The following is a 20879-nucleotide window of genomic DNA, read 5'->3' on the forward strand; positions in this document are numbered from 1 at the left end:
TATAAACAATCATCCCTGCAATGCAGGCACCCTTGCACTATGTCATAAGGGTGCCCGCGTGCCAGGGACTCATCCCTGCAAAGCAAGCACCCTTGCCCTATGATGCAAGGGTATCTGGGTTGGCGCTTGGCAGCTTTTTTTAAAGCAATGGAAAACACAGGGGTGTGCCGTATTCTTGTAAATACTGTGCATCTCTGCACCAACCCCAAAAGCTGACACCAGTGAATAACAGGCGTTACATTGGCACAATGAGGAGCTGACACCAGTGAATAACAGGCGTTACATTGGCACAATGAGGAAAAATATTTTTACTTCTCATAATTTTTGCATTTTGCAGCACACAGAAATAGCAAATTGGCTTTCAATATTGACTACACAAGGGAGATGATAAGGTGATACGGCGCTTCACGACACAGTACACACAGTTGTTTTAGCGTGTTATGTTAGTCTGGTACTTAAGAAGAAAGGATATCAACCCTGCATCCACTTTGAGACAAAATACGAACATAAGTCTTCTAACATATGCATTATCATATAAACACAATTTTTTTGTATTCTAATTTTTCTTTTTATTCGATTTCCTCTGCCAGCCAACACTTATTTCATCAGTGGGTGTGTAATCCTATAACTTCCTCAGGGCTGTAATCCATGAGTTTTCTCCCAGACATAAAATAGAAAGTGGTCAAAATTCTATTCTGGTACAGTTCATCACGATAGTGTCTCCCCGGCCCGGGTACGAACTTGGAAGGTGTATAATCGCCATCAAAATGGGTCAGCTGGTCGCCAGCTGTAATATCGGCGTGTGCGTGTTTGTATCTTTGAAGATTGTTTATGTGCAGGAAAGGGTCCCTTCCTGCACATAAAAAATCGTCCCAGCAACACAGATACCCATGCATCTCAGTGCAAGGGTGCCTATGTTGTGGGGAATCATCCCTGCAACGTAGGCCTCCTTGCACCATGACACAAGAGTATCCTTGTTGGCGCTAGGCTGATTTTTGTAGCGCAAAGGAAAACACAGGGATGTGCATCCCTGCATTTTTTTAAATGATGCAGCTCAGCGCTACTAAATTGCTCGTCACGCTGTGCCATTTCCTAGTAAATATACCCCATAGTGGTAATAATTCTTCAAGTGGGAATTTGTCCACCCCAAATATTATTCTACTTAATTATAGTTTATTTATATTTTGAGATGTACTTTATATGTCTTATTATTAAAGTGAGTGTTATTATGACATAGATTAATTTCATTGCAGCTATTGTCAAAATATTTCAACGTTTAATAAGTAAATGCTTACGACGACTTGTTATTATGTCTATATGTAAACACAGGAGCATGGGACTACAAGTTTTTTTAAATGCATCCCACGTGGACAGCATAAGAAGAAAATGTGCACAGTCATCCTTATTGATTAGCCATATATTGCACTTACTGCCGCAAACGTATTACTGTACAATAACAGCACAACTCCTTCAATTCCCACATATCGATGCTCACGTTCAGTAGGACAAGTTTTACTTTTATTTCTTATTCTCCTCGTTTTTAATTTTATCTTTACAGTGATTTAGCTTAAAGTACATTTTGTTTCCATTCAAACACAAAAAAAACTACATTTCATAATAACATTGAGGAGTGGAAACGGTTAGTTATTCCGAAACATAAATATGAAAAAATGTTTTTATAGAGCCACATGTCCTGGTTCACACTTAAAACGTTTTCTATTTCTTTTCCTGTTTTTTTTTTAATTTAAAGGATTTTCTCTTAAAGGTCCTGCATGTGTTAGTTTTTCACTATGCTTTCAGTGCAGAAACCACAATAAAAACAATATTGCAAAACTAAATTACAGGATCTGATCATAGCCTGTACCTAGTTGCTAAAACCTATGAGCAAATGCCATTGTGCATCGCAGAATATATATAGCAGTTACACTTGGGGCCTATTTCCTAAAACGTAAAGAGTAGTCTATCTGTTATTAACCTTTATTCAATTTCTTTCTCGATATTGTGGCCCTCTATATTGTGACTGCAACAGTTTGGTAGCACAATATTTCTGTAGTAGATATTTCAACATGCAATGCACATCCGTAGGAGTATTCATAGATAATTAGGCATCCCAGTTAAGTAGCCTTATGATCCCTGCTTTTAGACCACCATAAAGTAGTGTTTCTGTAAACTTCAAAGGCAAGTGTAATAAAGCAGTCCAACAGAGTATGATAGTCCAGTGGCAATAAGCAGCGCCATTCATTTCCTTGTATTAGGTGGAGTTGCAGGAATGAAGAAAATGATTGGGCAGAACTTCCGGGTGCAGCTTTTTTTCTACCTTTGTTTTTTAGAAGAACACGTAAACTCATAAAAGACTTGAGCAACATCTCACAGACCTCCAACTGACACAATTCTGCCATGGGATCCATGGTTTCTTCATTACTCAGGAGAGGGAGTCTGGTACTTCTTAGGCCAGTATTCTGCAATGGGACTTCATTCTGATATCCTCCAAGGGCTGTTGTTTTTTGTTTTGGCAGAGAGACAGAAATTGCTTCTGCTCATAAACAGTACAAGCCAGACTCTGATTTCAACTGAGACACAATACTCAGCAGCCTCTGGGCATTAGAGGTGTACCAAATTGAAGGCCAATATTGTGTGTCAGAGCCTGTCCATAAATGCAAAGAAAGGAATAGAAGGAACTGAGGCCTATCTAGTACATTCTTCTATGTCCCACATTAGAAAAACACTGCAGATAACGTAACCTTGGAGAAGTAGGATGGACCTGCAGTAGGTCCCACTCTGGAGAGACCACTGGCTAAGAGAACGGTATGGAGTGGCAATGCTAGATTAGTAATTCAGAACGTTGATAGCTTGCTAATTAATGAAACTGCAAGAGCAATAATAAATAAATAAATGAGAACAGTTATTGACCAGGAATGAAACAAATGCACAGTCACATTTGGCCTCTGACACCTGAAATTGCATTTAATGATTGGCACTGTGATTAGTTAGAAAGTAAGGAGTGAATCTTCTTCAGAACATCTTTCCATGATGTTTTTTAAACACACACCTGCCCTAGGATATTGTAGTGCTTTCAAACAAAAGAAGAATATGTACGGCAGTGGAGACTAAGCGATTGCTTCATAAGTATTTGAAGTTGTGGTGAGGCTGGATGTTAACCTGGGTCTCTATATTGTACAATTGGCACCTGTATTCACTAGAACACATATCCAATCACTAAGTGAAAGCCCTTAATATTAAAGGAATGAGGGAGACTCCTGCTTTCTGAGAAACGGAAAAAACCCTAATCCCTCGTAGCCTGGGGTCAGGGATGATGACTAAATTGTGACTTAACTATAGTTGTTCTAATTTTTTCTATAGTTTTACATACTTTTATGTACATGATAAGAGGTTTATGTCATTGTTGTCCCTCTAGCTCCTCGTGATACTGAGGTGCACCGTTAATCAATTAGCCACTATTTTATTCAGCCAAGCCCCCAGGTAGGCGTGTGCTAAGTTCACCGTCCACCAAAGAATACTGGGACTTGTAGTGCATAACGATGCTTTTTGTTTCTTCACCTTTCAGTAAGGTCGAGTGCTCTTTCAAAGTTGGCTGAATAAAATAGTGGCTAATTGATTAACGGTGCACCTCAAGGGTTTATTTCAGCAGCCCATGAGGAAGGGGATGTTTTCCCTGAAACGCGTCGGCACTTATTTGTTGGTGGAGTGGAAAGGCACGTTATACTAGAAGCCTGGATAGGAGGAGGCCTGTCAGTGTGCCTCTCAGATGCTAAGGGCACTTTGTTTGAACTATATATATATATATATATATATATATATATATATATATATATATATATATATATATATATATATGTCTGCTCGGTGGGTTATGTCCATAATATGACCGCACACAGGCGCAGGTTAGCTTCCCCCCCAAAAAGACATTTATTTGGTGCAGAAAGTGCAGTCTTTCTGTCCATAAAGCATCTGACTACATACACCGACGCATTCCCGGACCTCCCCTTCTTCTAAGGTTATCAGTCAACGTGAGACATTGAAGTTCCACCTTCCTTTTAAAGCACAACACATGCTGTAATCAGCTGCTCTAGATTAGACTGTGCGTCGCCTGCTGGGAGATGTCGTTTGTTCTAATGAATGCTCACTTGTAAATAAAATGCAAATATCCATCCGTGTTCAGCTACCCCTTCCTGCACATAAGCAATCATCCTTGCAATGTAGGCACCCTTGTACTAAGTCATAATTGTGCCTGCTTGGAAGTGACTATTCACTGCAAAGCAAGCACCCTTGCACTATGATGCAAGGGTATTTGTGTTGGCACTAGGCAGCTTTTTTTAGAGCAATAGAAAACTCAAGGGTGCGCCGTATTTTTGTAAATACTGTGCATCACTGCGCCAGCGCTAAAATCTGACATCAGTGAATAGCAGGCATTACATTGGTGCATTGAGGGGAAATATTTTTATTTCTCATAATTTTTGCTCTTTCTATGTTTGCTGCATTTTGCAGCACACTTTTAAAGAGCAAATCGCTTTTAAAGATTGACCTCACAAGGGAGATGATAAGGTGATACTGCGCTTTCCGAACACAGTGCACATAGTTGTTCTAGCGTGTTATGTTGGTGCGGTGCTAAAGAAGAAAGGATGTCAACCCTGCATCCACTGAGAGACAAAATACGAACATAAGTCTTCTAGCACACACAATATCATGTAAATACAATGTTCTTGTATTCTTCAGTTTTTCTTTTTATTCGATTTCTTCTGCCAGCCAACACGTTTCATCAATGGGTGTGTAACCCTATGATTTCCTCTGGGCTATAATCCATGAGTTTTCTCCCAGAAATAAAGTAGAAAGTGGGGAAAATTATATTCTGGTACAGTTCGTCTCGATAGCAACTCCTCTGCCCGGGTACTGACTTGAAAGGTGTATGATCGCCATCAACCTGTGTGTGGGTTGGCTGTTCCTCAGCTATAATATCAGCTTATGCGTGTTCAAATCTTTAAAAATTGTTTATGTGCAGGAAAGTGTCCCTTCCTGCACATTAGCAATCATCCCTGCAACGTAGGCACCCTTGGACTATGACATAAGGGTGCCTGTGTTGCAGGGAGTCATCCCTGCAAAGCGAGCACCATTGCACTATGACACAAAGGTGTCTGTGTTGGTGCTAGGCTGCTTTTTGTAGCACAAGGAAAAATACAGTGTTGCGCATCCCTGCATTTTTAAATGATGCTGCTCAGCACTGCTAAATTGCTCCCTGTGCTGCGCCATTTCCTAGTAAATATAACCCAAAGTGGTATTATTTTGTGAAGTGGGCATTTGTCCACCCCAAATAATAATCCACTTAATTACAGTTTAATTATATTTTTAGATGTACTTTATATGCCTTATTATTAAAGTGAGTGTTATTATGACCATAAATAATTTTATCAGAAGCCAAACACATTCTCTGGTGCAGCTATTGTCAAAATATTTCAACGTTTAATAAGTTAATGCTTACGATAACTTGTTATTATTGTCTATATGTAAACACGGAGCATGGGACTACAAGTTCTTTTAAATGCATTCCATGTGGACACCACAAGAAGAAAATGTGTGCAGTCATCCTTGTTGATTAGCCATATACTTTACTGTACAATAACAGGACAACTACTTCAATTCCCACATATAGATGCTCACGTTCAGTAGGACAAGTTTTACTTTTATTTCTTATTGTCCTCGTTTTTAATTTTATCTTTAGTTTCCTAAACCTACAGTGATTTAGCTTAAAGTACATTTTGTTTCCATTGAAACACAAAAAAAACTACATTTCATAATAACATTGAGAGAGTGGAAACGGTTAGTTCTTCCGAAACATAACTATGAAAAAATGTTTTTATAGAGTCACATGTCGCGGTTCAAACTTAAAACGTTTTCTATTTCTTTTCCTGTTTTTTTTTATTTAAAGGCTTTTCTCTTAAAGGTGTGTTAGTTAGTTTTTCACTATGCTTTCAGTGCAGAAACCACAATAAAAACAATATTGCAAATCTAAATTACAGGATCTGATCATAGCCTGTACCTAGGTGCTACAACCTATGAGGAAATGCCATTGTGCATCGCAGAATATATATAGCAGTTACACTTGGGGCCTATTTCCTAAAACGTAAAGAGTAGTCTATCTGTTATTAACCTTTATTCAATTTCTTTCTCGATATTGTGGCCCTCTATATTGTGACTGCAACAGTTTGGTAGCACAATATTTCTGTAGTAGATATTTCAACATGCAATGCACATCCGTAGGAGTATTCATAGATTAAGGGAGACCTAACAATCACACGTGCACACCGAGTCCCAGCACGTCCATTTCTTAATTCTCCATTTCCTCGGACAATCATTGTTAACTTTGCTGATGTACGTGTCAAAGAGACAATTCTATTGCAGGCCTTCAAGAAAAGACAATTTAATGCTAATCCGACTTCTAAATGACGGATTTTCTCCGATATGTCGGCTGCTGCTGCTAAACGGAGAAAAGAATTTGTAAAGATTATGCAATTGTTTAAGGATAGGGGCGTTCAAGCTTCAATGGCCCAACAGGCAAAGTTAAAAGTTTTGATAAAGGGCAAATTCCATTTATTCACTGATGTAGATGAAGCACCTGAGATGCTTAACCTGTTGCCGCAGAATTAAGCCTAAAATAGACATTGTATATATGATTGTGGGGGGGAGGGTAAGTGAGGAACAGGGGGGTCACAGGGTTATAGGCGCAACAACAAGGCGCCTTCATGAGGGGGGTGAGTGTCAGGTGGCCAGCGTGGGGAGGAGGTGAAGGTGTAGTGCAGGGCCACAGGGCTAGGTGCTGGAGGGGAGCACCTGTTAAGGGGAGTGGGGTGGGGGAAAAAAGAAAAAAAAAATTGAAGTTCTTGTTTGATGTTAATGGGAAAAGAAGCTGGCAAGATGTGTCTTTTAGTATCAATGATTTATTTAGATGTCTATGGTTGGGCTTAGAGTGATCTCTTTCAATGTTAATGGGTTGAATAATCGAAAAAAAATGAGAGCGATTGAACTCTGGACTAAGTCTGAGCGACCAGCTGTCGTATTACTTCAAGAAACTCATATCTCAATCGCCAAAATTGATTCTTTTTCTATGTTTAAAACTTGGTCGTCATATAGAGGGTTTTCATGCGCTCAAGAATCTAAAAGCGGGGTCGCCATTTTTCTAAATCAAAATTTAGATGCAGAAATTATTCAGTATGAAAATGGAGGGACAGGGAGGTGGTGCTGGGTCACGTGCTTAATAAAAAATAGGAGAAGACCAATTACTTTCGTTAGTTTTTATGCCCCAGTGGAAGATCGTGCCTCAATCTATGATGAGTTATTTCAATCTTTGTTATTAGTTAGGGGGGACATAGTGATAGGGGGGGACTTTAATATCCTTATGGATGTGAAATTAGACTCTACCGCTATGTCAAGGAAACAATCTAAACCTAAATCAAGAAGGTCTATCATGCAGTATATATCATTATTAGATCTAGGTGACCCATGGCGTACCAAATTTCCACAGAAAAAAGAATTCACTTGTTGGTCTGGGAGACATAGATCTTCGTCTCGACTAGATTTTTTTTTGGCTTCAAGGTTATTAAATTTTACTTATCAAAAATCTTTTCATAATGGGTTTTCAGACCATGCAATGTTGTTAATCGAATTTGAAGTAGGCGAAGAAATTAAGTCTCCTAAAAAATGGATATTTAATAAAACGTATCTGCAGGATAATAATTGGATCTCTTTTTTAAAAATCGAAATTGTCGAGTTCATAACACGTAACTTAGATACAGCCCCACTCCATATTGTGTGGGACTCATTAAAAGCTTTTGTCCGTGGTATCATAATTAGTAAAGATGCAGAAGAATGGCGCACTATTGAACAAACTAAAACCACACTCTACCAAAAAATTCATTCACTTACACTATTGCGCCAAGTTAATTCTTCTAGCGATGTACAAAAAAGATTAAATGAGGCTAAACGTGAGCTTAATACGTTTATCTTCACACAGAGTGAACAGCAATTTTCAATAAAATCTCAGAGGATCTACGAGGAGAGTAATTTTTCTGGTAAACTTCTCGCATGGCAGGCAAAAGAGCAGGCTGCCGCAAATTTAATTCACTCTTTAAAGTGCCCTGTTACTCAGGCTGAAGTATCACAGACGGACGCTATTGGCACTATCATGCTGTCCCATTATAAACAAATTTATAGTCAACAGCAAATAATAGATCACTCCAGGCTTTCAAATTTTTTATCTAGATATAATTTGCCCTCGTTAACTCCGGTAGATAGTGATTCAATGAGGCGTACATTTTCTAAATCAGAATTAGAATTTGTGGTTAAGAATTTGCCAATCGGTAAAGCATGTGGCTCGGATGGGCTTCCGGCGGAATTTTTTAAAATTTTCTTTAGTATCTTCTCTGATCTATTATTACAATTATTTAATTATATGTTAATGGGGGGTCAAGCTCCGGATTCTTTTGGGGAGGGGATTGTTGTTAGTTTTCCAAAGAAAGGTAAAAATTTAAAAGACCCTAACTCGTACAGGCCTATCACACTACTTAATACCGATTATAAAATCCTTACTAAACTACTTGCAATACGTTTTAACACGATTGCAGCGGATCTTATTCATTCAGATCAGAATGGTTTTGTGGCAGGCCGGCAGCTAGCTACCAACACCCATTTTCTCACGGAAGCGTTAGATTATTTTCAGGTTAAAAAAATCCCGGCCTTAATTTTATTATTAGATGCTGAGAAAGCTTTTGATTTGGTGGTGTGGACAACTTTATTTTCTATTTTAAAACACTTGGGTATCCCTTCACAAATTATTAGTTTAATTCAAAACTTATACACGGGTGCCAAAGCTAATATAGTTATTAATTCTGTTATGGTAGGCACAGTTTCGGTCCAACGGGGCACCAGGCAGGGCTGCCCCTTATCCCCTATTCTTTTTGCTTTTTTTATTGAACCGTTAGCTATAGCAATTCTTGAATCTGTAAATATTCCACCACCAATTTTATCTATGGCCAAAATTCAACTCTACACCGATCATATCATGTTGATAATCAAGACGGATATCCAATCTCAGACTGCTGTTTTACAGCTTTTCGAAGAATTTGAGGCCTTAGGAGGTTACCGAATTAACAAAAAAAAACTGAAATATTAGTGTGTGGTGGGGGGAGGTGGATTTACATGCGGACTTAGTTGGATGTATTAGTTTAAGACCAAAACGGTATTTAGGGGTTATGTTTTCTAATTTGGTATCTGATTTAGTTAAGTTAAATTATGACCCACTTTTACATAAGGTGCAATCATTATTTACTAGATGGGATCCATTGCCATTCACTATTATGGGTCGGGTGGCACTTATAAAGATGTCTATACTTCCACTTTTTAATTTCTTATTCTCAGCTATTCCGTGCTACTTACCTAGTAGTTTTTTTTCAAAAGCAGAATCACTATTCTCAAGTTTTATATGGGCTAAAAAACGCCCTAGGATTGCAATGAAGACACTCTACGTGGATATTGAATTGGGAGGCTTATCTGTTCCCAAACGTAGAGATTATTATAGTGGATATTTCGCCCAATATTTAGAACGATTTAAATTAGGAATGCAAAGTCCAAAATTATTTATTAATTTCTTTTTTGACCAAATCAGTCAAGAGGTTCAAACCCCAGCTCCTCTTCACATCCCTAAATCGCCAAAACTCACTCGGTATAAAATGATGTATTGGTTTTTCAAACGGCGCGATGTTTTTCTAAAAAGGTATTCCCTTCCGCAGTTCAATTCTAGAACTCCTTTAAGGAATACTCTTATTTTTATGGGAATTAAAGTCGGAGCAGATATTGTTTCTTCAATGGGAACGGGCTGGGTTTTGTACTTTGTCAGACTTCTTAAGAGAAGGGGCTTGGCTGTCACCTGGAGAGATGCAGCGATTAATCTCAGGAAATGTTATGTTATTAAATTGTTATGTTTCAATTTTTAAAACCCTGGGACAAGCTGAGCCAAGTATGATTGACTCTCCCTCTCAGTTGAGGGATGATTTGTTTTTGATTCCTCAGAGTAAGAAGCCAGGAGAATGGAAACGTTGCTTAGCTCAACATATTGAAACAGATCTTAGTACAAGAGTCATTAAAAAATTGTACGAGCAAGAAAATCATGCTCTTACTTTGAATACCTGGAAATGTATCAATAAGATGAATTTTAGTGTTCTTCGAGGTTCTAATTGGAGGAGAATGATTTTTTTCAGCAAATGGCTCCTCTATCGAACTCCTGCCGTCATCTCCAAAATGTTTGTGAATGTTAGTGCCACATGTTTTAGATGTCTGCAATATAGTCCTGCTAATTGGTCTCACACTATAGCTCACTGTGTTAAAATTGTGCCTTTTGGAATGAAATTTTTGAATAGTTACAAAAGTATTGTGGGATTCAGATTGTCTATAACGCTAAATTAATACTTTATGGATATGATTCTGATCTTGGATTGTTAGAACAGATGGTTAAATTATTATTTATTATGATGGCAGTAGCGAGATCTCTGGTGCTCCAGAATTGGAAATTAACACAAGCTCCTTTGTTTAATACCTGGCTTCAGAAAATGAGGAACGTTCGATTCAGTGAATTTCGTTATGCACAGCGAATTGGGGGGATAAGGAAATTTGATAAAATTTGGAAATCGTATTTTGAGTAATATTGGAAGATGCTTTCTGTAAACTATGATTTTGTACTCTTTGGTTGTTAATATTTGTATTACCTTTTTTTTTTTTTGATACAAGAACTTCAATAATAAAAAGTTTAAAATAAAAAAGAAGAGTATTCATAGATCATTAGGCATCCCAGTTAAGTAGCCTTATGATCCCTGCTTTTACACCACCATAAAGTAGTGTTTCTGTAAACTTCAAAGGCAAGTGTAGTGAAGCAGTCCAACAGAGTATGATAGTCCAGTTTCATCACAGATAGGGAGCCTGGCAATTAGCAGCGTCATTCATTTCCTTGTATTAGGTGGAGTTGCAGGGAGGAAGAAAATGATTGGGCAGCAATTCCGGGTGCAGCTTTTTTTCTACCTATGTTTTTTAGAAGAACACATAAACTCATAAAAGACTTGAGCAACATCTCACAGACCTCCAACTGACACAATTCTGCCATGGGATCCATGGTTTCTTCATTACTCAAGAGAGGGAGCTAGGTTCGTCTTAGGCCAGTGTTCTGCAATGGGACATCAGTCTGATATCCTCCAAGGGCTGTTGGGTTTTTTTTGGCAGAGAGACAGAAATTGCTCCTGCTCATAAACAGTACAAGCCAGACCCTGATTTCAACTGAGACACAATACTCAGCAGCCTCTGGGCATCATGGGTGTACCAAATTGAAGGTCAATATTGTGTGTCAGAGCCTGTCCATAAATGCAAAGAAAGGAATAGAAGGAACTGAGGCCTATCTAGTACATTCTTCTATGTCCCACATTAGAAGAACACTGCAGATAACGTAACCTTGGAGAAGTAGGATGGACCTGCAGTAGGTCCCACTCTGGAGAGACCACTGGCTAAGAGAATGGTATGGAGTGGCAATGCTAGATTAGTCATTCAGAACGTTGATAGCTTGCTAGTTAATGAAACTGCAAGAGCAATAATAAATAAATAAATGAGAACAGTTATTGACCAGGAATTAAACAAATGCACAGTCACATTTGGCCTCTGACACCTGAAATTGCATTTAATGATTGGCACTGTGATTAGTTAGAAAGTAAGGAGTGAATCTTCTTCAGAACATCTTTCCATGATGTTTTTTAAACACACACCTGCCCTAGGATATTGTAGTGCTTTCAAACAAAAGAAGAATATGTACGGCAGTGGAGACTAAGCGATTGCTTCATAAGTATTGGAAGTTGTGGTGAGGCAGGATGTTAACCTGGGTCTCTATATTGTACATTTGGCACCTGTATTCACTAGAACACATATCCAATCACTAAGTGAAAGCCCTTAATATTAAAGGAATGAGGGAGACTCCTGCTTTCTGAGAAACGGAAAAAACCCTAATCCCTCGTAGCCTGGGGTCAGGGATAATGACTAAATTGTGACTTAACTATTGTTGTTCTAATTTTTTCTATAGTTTTACATACTTTTATGTACATGATAAGAGGTTTATGTCATTGTTGTCCCTCTAGCTCCTCGTGATACTGAAAGTGTGGTCCTACGCCTGGTTAATGGAGGACAGAGCTGTGCTGGCCGCATAGAAGTTTATTATGGAGGCGCCTGGGGGACCGTGTGTGATGATTTCTGGAGTACAGCGAATTCACAAGTTGTGTGCAGACAGCTGGGCTGTGGAACTGTCCTGGCGTCTCCTGGAGGGGCCTTTTTCGGTCAAGGAACTGGAAGCATTCTTCTAGATGATGTGCTCTGTAGAGGACAAGAAGCTCACCTGTGGGCCTGTCCCAACAAAGGATGGAACATAAATAACTGTCTCCATATCAATGACGCTGGGGTCGTCTGCTCAGGTATTCTGTAATATATTTACTATGAAGAATAAAAGAAACTCACCTGCTTTATATCTTCAAATAAAGAAGAAGAGTGATTTAGGGTGGTCTTTAGGTTAATGCATTTTTGGTTGTTTGATGCATTGTTGAAATGTAAACTGCATTTTCATTTATTCGATATGTATTGGGTGGGTTGTAAGTCCATGTTGTGCAATTTAGAGCTTATGTCTGGTTTGTTCTACACTATATTATATATACTCCATGTAAAATTAGAGCACAAATCCAAGAAAAGTAACTCTATGAAAATGTTTTGTGGTTGTGACAGTGGTAAAGGGAAACCTGGATTAGCATAGAAACTTTAACTGCCTAATGCTTAAACAAGAAGCGATTCTTGTATTGAAATATTGTGGCAAAGAAAACAAATGAACTAGTGTTTCTCACACTGTGGCAGTGGAAGTGAACAGAATAGGGTTCATTCTGGAGAAGGTGGAATGATTATCTCCTACAGTAAGGGAGCAAATTTGTGGTGAGACTGCTAAGGCACAGCAGGAAGCAAATATTCTGTCTGAAAATGGGGAAAAGGAAGAACATTACTTTTATCTTTGAACCTGTATCAATACCCCAATCACAATTAAAGTAGATGGGGGTGAGATATTTTCTACATTATGGCAAATGCCAAATGCCTAGGGATGAGGTATATGTAGGGTGCTTTAAATTAGGCAAATTAGGAATAATATGCAGAATTTCACGCTTAATGTGGCAACTTAAATTGTACATGTGTTGGTATTTCCCCTGCATTTTTCCCAAACAGCTGTGGGGGTTTAACTGTGTAAATTTAACTTGCGAAAAACTGTAGCCATGTGGTAATACCATGAAACACAGAATTCTCATATTTCCTGTGAAAGGAGTATTAGAATTTAGAGACGCACAAGTGATCAGGCCTGAGAGGAGTTAGACAGATCCTCAGAACGGGCCTCCTCCAGCTATTACGGATGCTCATTGCTTATACATATATTTCAAGAGATTGGAAGGAAAACTATCTAAACTTTATTTAAAATCTAATTTCATTGATTTCCATAGTGCATTAGGTTTGTATATGAATTTCTTAATATTTTTCTTCTAAAGGGTAGATGTCTTTAATAATTGTATTTCTGTCTCTTAATTTGTTTTACTAACTGGCAGTCCTACTTTGGATGGCAAGATACAACTTATTATAACAATTCTGTCCTCTAGAGACACAATGCAGAAAAATACAAACTAGAAAATACAGAGAAAGATTGCCTCATACATTAATAGTGCACCCCATTGACACCCACGAAAATGCTTGGAATCTAGGTTAACAATTTAAACATAGATTTCACTCTCTGATATTGAAAGGAGTCCCGTTTTTATGGCTGAAAGGTTTGAAGATGTCTACACGAATGGTGAATGTGAAAGGGTAAACTAAACAAACCAATTTTGAAAATGTACTATATTTTCTTCATTAGGTAAACAAGCATTGTGTTGTGTTTCTATTGCAGGGGCAAATACATTAACTACAACAACAAAACCAACATCCACTACTACACAAGCAGGTAATGGCAGCCTGATGTGAAATCTGATTGTATCTTTCGAAATGTACTTAATGCTATGCTCACCCTTGGCAAATAACACTCTATATTATGAGATTCTTAAAAGAAAAAACTGTAACATTGAGCAGACTGACGGATCGACTACTGTTGTGTTTTAGTTAGTTTGTATGTATGTAGATATATATATATATATATTCACTGAAAAAACCATAGGTTATAGACCATATATAGTTAGGAATTAGCATTTACAAAACCTTGAAAGTTCACTGAAAAAACCATAGGTTATAGACCATATATAGTTAGGAATTAGCATTTAAAAAACCTTATTTTACTCACACAAAACCATTGAAATTCCATATATAGTTAGTTGCACTAACTATATATCGCGCACCCGCAATCCACTGCTGATGATGTCACATATTACATCATTCATGACATGGTCAGTGACATCACTGATGACATCACTGATGACATCTCAAATGACATCACTGATGACATCACTGATGACATCATCCAGTGACTGTGTGTTTCTATAAAGTTTAAATATGTTTTACACATTGAAGAATGAGTAGATGTATAACTGTCTGGACGAAGGATTTAGTAGGTGCATGACTGAATGTATGAGTGAGTGATTAAATGTGTCTCACTGAGTGCATGGGTTAGTGACTAAACTGTCTTAATTTGTGCATCATTATGTCTGTTGTTCTGTAAACTGCTGCATGTGTTCATCAGTAGCTATATGATTAACTATATGGGTTATTGATTGATTGTCCAAGTATTTGTATGGGAGACTGAGTGTGTGTGTGGCTGGCTGGGAGGTGTGTGACTCTGTGCAGATCAATGTGTACTTGTATCAATGATTCTATAAGAAAGTAAGTATGTGTTAGTATATGTTTGAAAATGTAAGGTGCTCTATGTTTAACTGTATAGACAAGAAAATGGAAGTGTGATTGATTCTTTACAGGACTGACTAGGTGTGTGAGTAACTCCATGGATGAGTGGCAGAGTGTGAGTGTCTGTATAGATGTATGAGTCCATATGATAGTGTTGTAAAGATGAGTGATTGTATGTATGAATGATTGTATGGGTGAATGAGTGAATGTGTGTGTAGACATAGGAATCAGTGAGTACGTATGTAGTAACTAGTATTGGTGTGTCAATGGTTTCAAAAATTATACTCTGTTTTTAACACTGGGTGAAACAGAGGTTATATTAAAATGTGAGGAGATGCATTGTATTGTCACATGAATGATATCATCAGTGATGTGGTCATTGATGTCAAATGAGATGTCATCAGTGATGTCATCAGTGATGTCATTTGAGATGTCATCAGTGATGTCATCAGTGATGTCACTGACCATGTCATGAATGATGTAATATGTGACATCATCAGCAGTGGATTGCGGGTGCGCGATATATAGTTAGTGCAACTAACTATATATGGAATTTCAATGGTTTTGTGTGAGTAAAATAAGGTTTTTTAAATGCTAATTCCTAACTATATATGGTCTATAACCTATGTTTTTTTCAGTGAATTTTCAAGGTTTTGTAAATGCTAATTCCTAACTATATATGGTCTATAACCTATGGTTTTTTCAGTGAATTTCAATGGTTTTTTAATAGCAAATATCATAAGCTGTCGAATGTCAAGTACGTGGTAAGTGAAAACATTTTCGTGTTTATGCACACTGATCTGCTTTGAATGGTGCCCCCCCTCCTCATTTCTATTAGGAGTACTCTCTCTTTGCACATAGTGAAGGGTAGTTAACGCAGGCCTTTGCCCCCGTTGTAATACGTCGTGCCTGCTTCTCTCTCCATTTGATTGATTGTTATCCAAGTATTTACTGTTTTAGAATTGGTTCTCTTTGGTTCATTCTCTATTTACAAACAAACACAGAGTCGCAATACTCTGTTTAGTCTTTGCAGATAACGAAAAATCGTGTAAAAAAAAAAAGAAAAGGAATCGAGCAAAATCAGTAGGCCACTAATGGGATCTCTTTTTGACCTCGCTAAAATAGAAACATTAGGAACAACCCCTCATGACAAATACAAAACTAGTGAAATGAACTGAACTCCACACAATGATGGCTGCAAAACAGCTCGGCTCCGCCATCCACCCCGCCCAAAATAACGATAAAAAGCGGCTGCCATGATTGGTTGCGGAATGGCCACGACGGAGCTACGAAATGGTGCTGCTCTCGTGCTAACCCCAGCTTCAGTCTGAAACATCCAGAAACACTGTAGACTACCAATTCGATCAGTTCTGGTAGCGCCCCAATGTAACCCGGTAGAGAAGAACTAGCCCTCCCCTCTTTGACTAATGGTTCTTGTTGCCTGTCCCTTCTGTTGTCATTTAACAGAACTATTTAGCCTGCTGAAAGGGGTTGTGTTCCGACCGCTGGTTGGTGGACACATTTTGACTATATTCTGGACCTGCGTTGTCGCGTAATGCGTCATATGACGCGCCGCGTTAGCGCATCCGGAAGTCATCCGGGGCGCGCAGCGCGTAACGTAAGCATAACAAGTCATGTGACTTGGTAATAAAACTTTTCATTGGTTCATTTTACTTTTCTTATTCTAATGATGAAAGGCTTGGTCATATGACCTAAAAATTACGCTTTTTATTACTTCCGAACATTATTTTTTCTTAAATATATGTTATAATGTTCCAGGCTAATGTACTTTCCCGGAAAATTTACAACTGTCCTGCAAGTAAAATATATTCTTTTTTCGAGAAAAAGAGCGTTTCTTCGTCCCATGACGGAGCCGTTGAGCAAAAGAGGGTCGACCTGCTGTCTTAGTCGCCGATACGCCTGAATATGAGATTCTTATCGATCACTTTATGTTGCAGGAATAGAAAACACAACAGCCCTTGACCATTTATCTTTACTGCGTTCCTTCGTATTATACCTTTTACCCTTCATGTAATTGGTCTGCTTTATTTCACTTGCCTTTTAATGATTCTAAAACAGTGACTATTATTAAAAACTTTACCAATGTATATACTACTACCATGTTTTCTTTTAAAAACCTTTATTGTGAAAATTTCATTATACAAATACGAGCCTATAACCACGTGGGCCTGCCACAGAGCAAACTGTAATCGTATATGATGAATAGACATTTACACTGTAGAGGAACGTAACGGGCGGGCCATTAGGTTGCAAGAACTAAGGTGTCTAACAGTTACGGAATCGGTGGACGTACATTTTATAATTAAAATACGACAGGGCCAGTTACAATAAAATTATCTAGATATACATTTGCGGGCAAGTACCATGGGTGACGTTAATTCGAACTTTCAACAGTACAGTAATCAATAACACATCAGAACTTAATATCAATAGGGATGTCGAAATATTCAATCAATTCTCGTCCCCGCCCGCCATGTGCTTCAAAACTGCATACGTATCTCGTGATTTCAAGGTTCTGCAACCAGTACACAACAAGGAGTTACGAGTCCCATTTATTCCGGCGCCATTTTGGGCGAGGACGGGCAGGTCCAGGATATAGTCAAAATGTCTCTACCAACCATCGACTATGATGACGTTCATATGCTGTATTTATTAGAGTAACACTCATCTGTCCACATGAAATTAATTTGCCACAATCTAAACATGTCATTTTAATCTTTCCAAAGTTCTTCTAAATATTTGGGACCGTTTCCCTTGCCTCTGAAGCTCTCAGTGCCACTTCTTTGATGAATGTACTAGCAGGTCAGGGGTTCTCCTCCAAATCTCTCTTTTATGCAGCACTATAATTAATTGGTGCCACCTCTCCATATGACGATGCATGGTATAGTTACCACAACTATATTTTTTTTCGGTTTCCTCTGGAGAGTTCATCGTGGCAGATGAAGCGTGTAACGTACCGGGCATTTACCTTTTTTTGCATGTACAGGAAAGGAAAAAAAAAATCGAGCGTCCGAGTTCTAAGGTGTCCCAGGGCCATTTTAGTGGACCAGGCCCAAATCCAAAGAACAGGCCGCCATTTTGAGAGTCCTCTTGCAGCCGCCTGTCGCTGTAGCATCAAGAGCAGCCGAAACTCAGCTGAATGGCAACTGAAACGGTAAAGGGGCGCCCCACTACATTTCAGCATTGTAGGATGACCACACCAGTACAGCAACTTGCTAGACATCACCTCGGTGCCATCCGGATCTCGGCGCCCCACTGCAGATGAAGTGCCTCTCAACTATGAAACCACCACGGTGACATCCGGATCTTGGCGCGTTGTGCTGCCTTCGGCCTATTCGCACATCGGTCCGCTACTGACGCCATCTCACAGGCTAATGGGGCGACCCACGCCGAGTTTCAGCATTGTAGGATGACCACACCAGTACAGCAACTTGCTAGACATCACCTCGGTGCCATCCGGATCTTCGCATCTCAACGCCTAGTGGTATCTTCCATACAGAAAATCTTGTTACGCTGCCTTTGGCCCCATTCGCACATCGGTCCGCTACTGACACCATCTCACAGGCCAACAGGGCGCCCCACGCCGACTTTTACCATTGTAGGATGGCCACACCAGTGCCACAACTTGCTAGACACCACCTCGGTGCCATCCGGATCTTGGCATCTCAGCGCCTTGTGGTGTCTTCTATTCAGAAAATATTGTTGTGCTGCCTTTGGCCCCATTCGCACATCGGTCCGCTACTGACGCCATCTCACAGGCCAACGGGGCGCCCCACGCCGACTTTCAACATTGTAGGATGGCCACACCAGTGCGGCAACTTGCTAGACACCACCTCGGTGCCATCCGGATCTTGGCATCTCAGCGCCTTGTGGTGTCTTCTAGTCAGAAAATATTGTTGCGCTGCCTTTGGCCCCATTCGCACATCGGTCCGCTACTGACGCCATCTCACAGGCCAACAGGGCGCCCCACGCCGACTTTCAGCATTGTAGGATGGCCACACCAGTGCCACAACTTGCTAGACACCACCTCGGTGCCATCCGGATCTTGGCATCTCAGCGCCTTGTGGTGTCTTCTATTCAGAAAACATTGTTGCGCTGCCTTTGGCCCCATTCGCACATCGGTCCGCTACTGACGCCATCTCACAGGCCAACGGGGCGCCCCACGCCGACTTTCAACATTGTAGGATGGCCACACCAGTGCGGCAACTTACTAGACACCACCTCGGTGCCATCCGGATCTTGGCGCGTTGTGCTGCCTTCGGCCTATTCGTACATCGGTCCGCTACTGACGCGAACTCACAGGCCAACAGGGCGCCCCACGCCGACTTTCAGCATTGTAGGATGGCCACACCAGTGCTGCAACTTGCTGGACACCACCTCGTGCCATCCGGATCTTGGCGCGTTGTGTTGCCTTCGGCCTATTCGCACATCGGTCCGCTACTGACGCCGCCTCACGTGCCAACGTATTTTCTCCGCATTTTATACCCTATGCCGCATAACAGGTCATGTGACTTGTTTATAAAACTTTTCATTGGTTCATTTTACTTTTGGTTTCCTAATGATGGAAGGCTTGATCATATGACCTAAAAACAACACTTTTCATTGGATGAAAACTTTTTTTTTCCCCAAACGATGAAAGCCCCACCTTGTTTCTGGATGTTTCAGACTGAAGCTGGCGTCACCATGAAAGCACCACCATCTCGTGGCTCCGTCGTAGTCATTCCCCGAGCAATCATGGCAGCCGCTCCCCACCAGAAGCCTGCAGGAGTCGGGGCCCCCAAAACTTTTGATGAATTCTCAAGGCGGAGGGGACGCTTTCGAGAATGGGGTCCAAGACCTAGCAGACAAGCGTCCGATTTCCAAGGTGTCCCAGGGCCATTTCAGTGGACCAGGCCCAAAAAGGAAACAGCCTGCCGCCATTTTGAGAGTCCTGTGACAGCCGCCTATCGCTGCACCGCAAGAGTGGGCGCAACTCAGCTGAATTGCGGCTTTTGACACAGTGGACCAAAAACGGACGGAATGGCAACTGAAACGGTAAAGGGGCGCCCCACTACAACAGACGAGACTCCACCTGGAGAGGCCCCTTCACGCCGCCTCCCCCGGGGCGCCCCACGCCGTTATTCGGAGCAGCATTGTAGGATACCAAAACCAGTGCAGCAACTTACTGGACATCACCTTGGTGCCATCGTTCTGCTGCCTTGGAACTATTCGCACAACAGTTTGCTACTGATGACCCACCCCTCGCGACGCCCCACGCCGGATTCCGAAATCAGTGAAATCTGGACGTTGTGCTGCGTTGGGTCTATTCGCACAGCGACCGCTACTTCGTTGTTTTTCCCTAAAAATGTTTATATGTTATTACTGTTTTTGTTTTCTTGTATATATTTATAAGTTATTAAAGTTTTATAATCTTACTACTTTGTTGGAGTGCTATATATTTTTAATGTGACACATAATTGTAAAAACTTTGATGTACAAAGAGTCATCCCTGGAATCTTCCGCTTCAGGCTCGGTCCCCTCCCCAATCACAATACAGGATGGTTTTCAGATAATAGGAACGCGTCTGCTGTGACGGATCTCATCGAGTGTGGGCCTTGATCTACTATAACTCCTTTGAAGAGGGGTGATTCTTTACAGCTGGGGCCATAAACTACATCTGCAGGGCTAGCTGATACCCTAGGACCAGCCTGGACAATCGGACACAGAGGAAAAGGAGTGTCAGAGGGTGCGGTAGTGAATAGGGCGAAAGGGAGGTGTCGGGCGGGCACAGGGTGTGATTCTCAGGGAAGAGCAGCGCAGATGGGGGGTGGTTTATTACCCATGCATAAGACAGAGAGCGGGGGTGACCACTGCCTGGGGGAGATGCTTGCGAGGGTGGGGAGCCATGCTAAGGATCGACAGCGTGCAGA

General features: G+C 40.4%; 1 protein-coding gene across 1 annotated transcript in view; it reads left to right on the plus strand.

The window, feature by feature from the left end:
* Positions 1–20879, plus strand: part of LOC144755247 (scavenger receptor cysteine-rich domain-containing protein DMBT1-like) — a 1092132-nt gene that overhangs the window by 645225 nt on the left and 426028 nt on the right. The window contains exons 15-16 of the mRNA XM_078643990.1: positions 12177–12506; positions 14006–14059. Of these exons, the coding sequence (XP_078500116.1) occupies positions 12177–12506; positions 14006–14059 (384 nt within the window). The remainder of the gene's footprint in view (positions 1–12176; positions 12507–14005; positions 14060–20879) is intronic.

Source organism: Lissotriton helveticus, chromosome 5_1, assembly GCF_964261635.1.
Source record: "Lissotriton helveticus chromosome 5_1, aLisHel1.1, whole genome shotgun sequence".
NCBI lineage: Eukaryota > Metazoa > Chordata > Amphibia > Caudata > Salamandridae > Lissotriton > Lissotriton helveticus.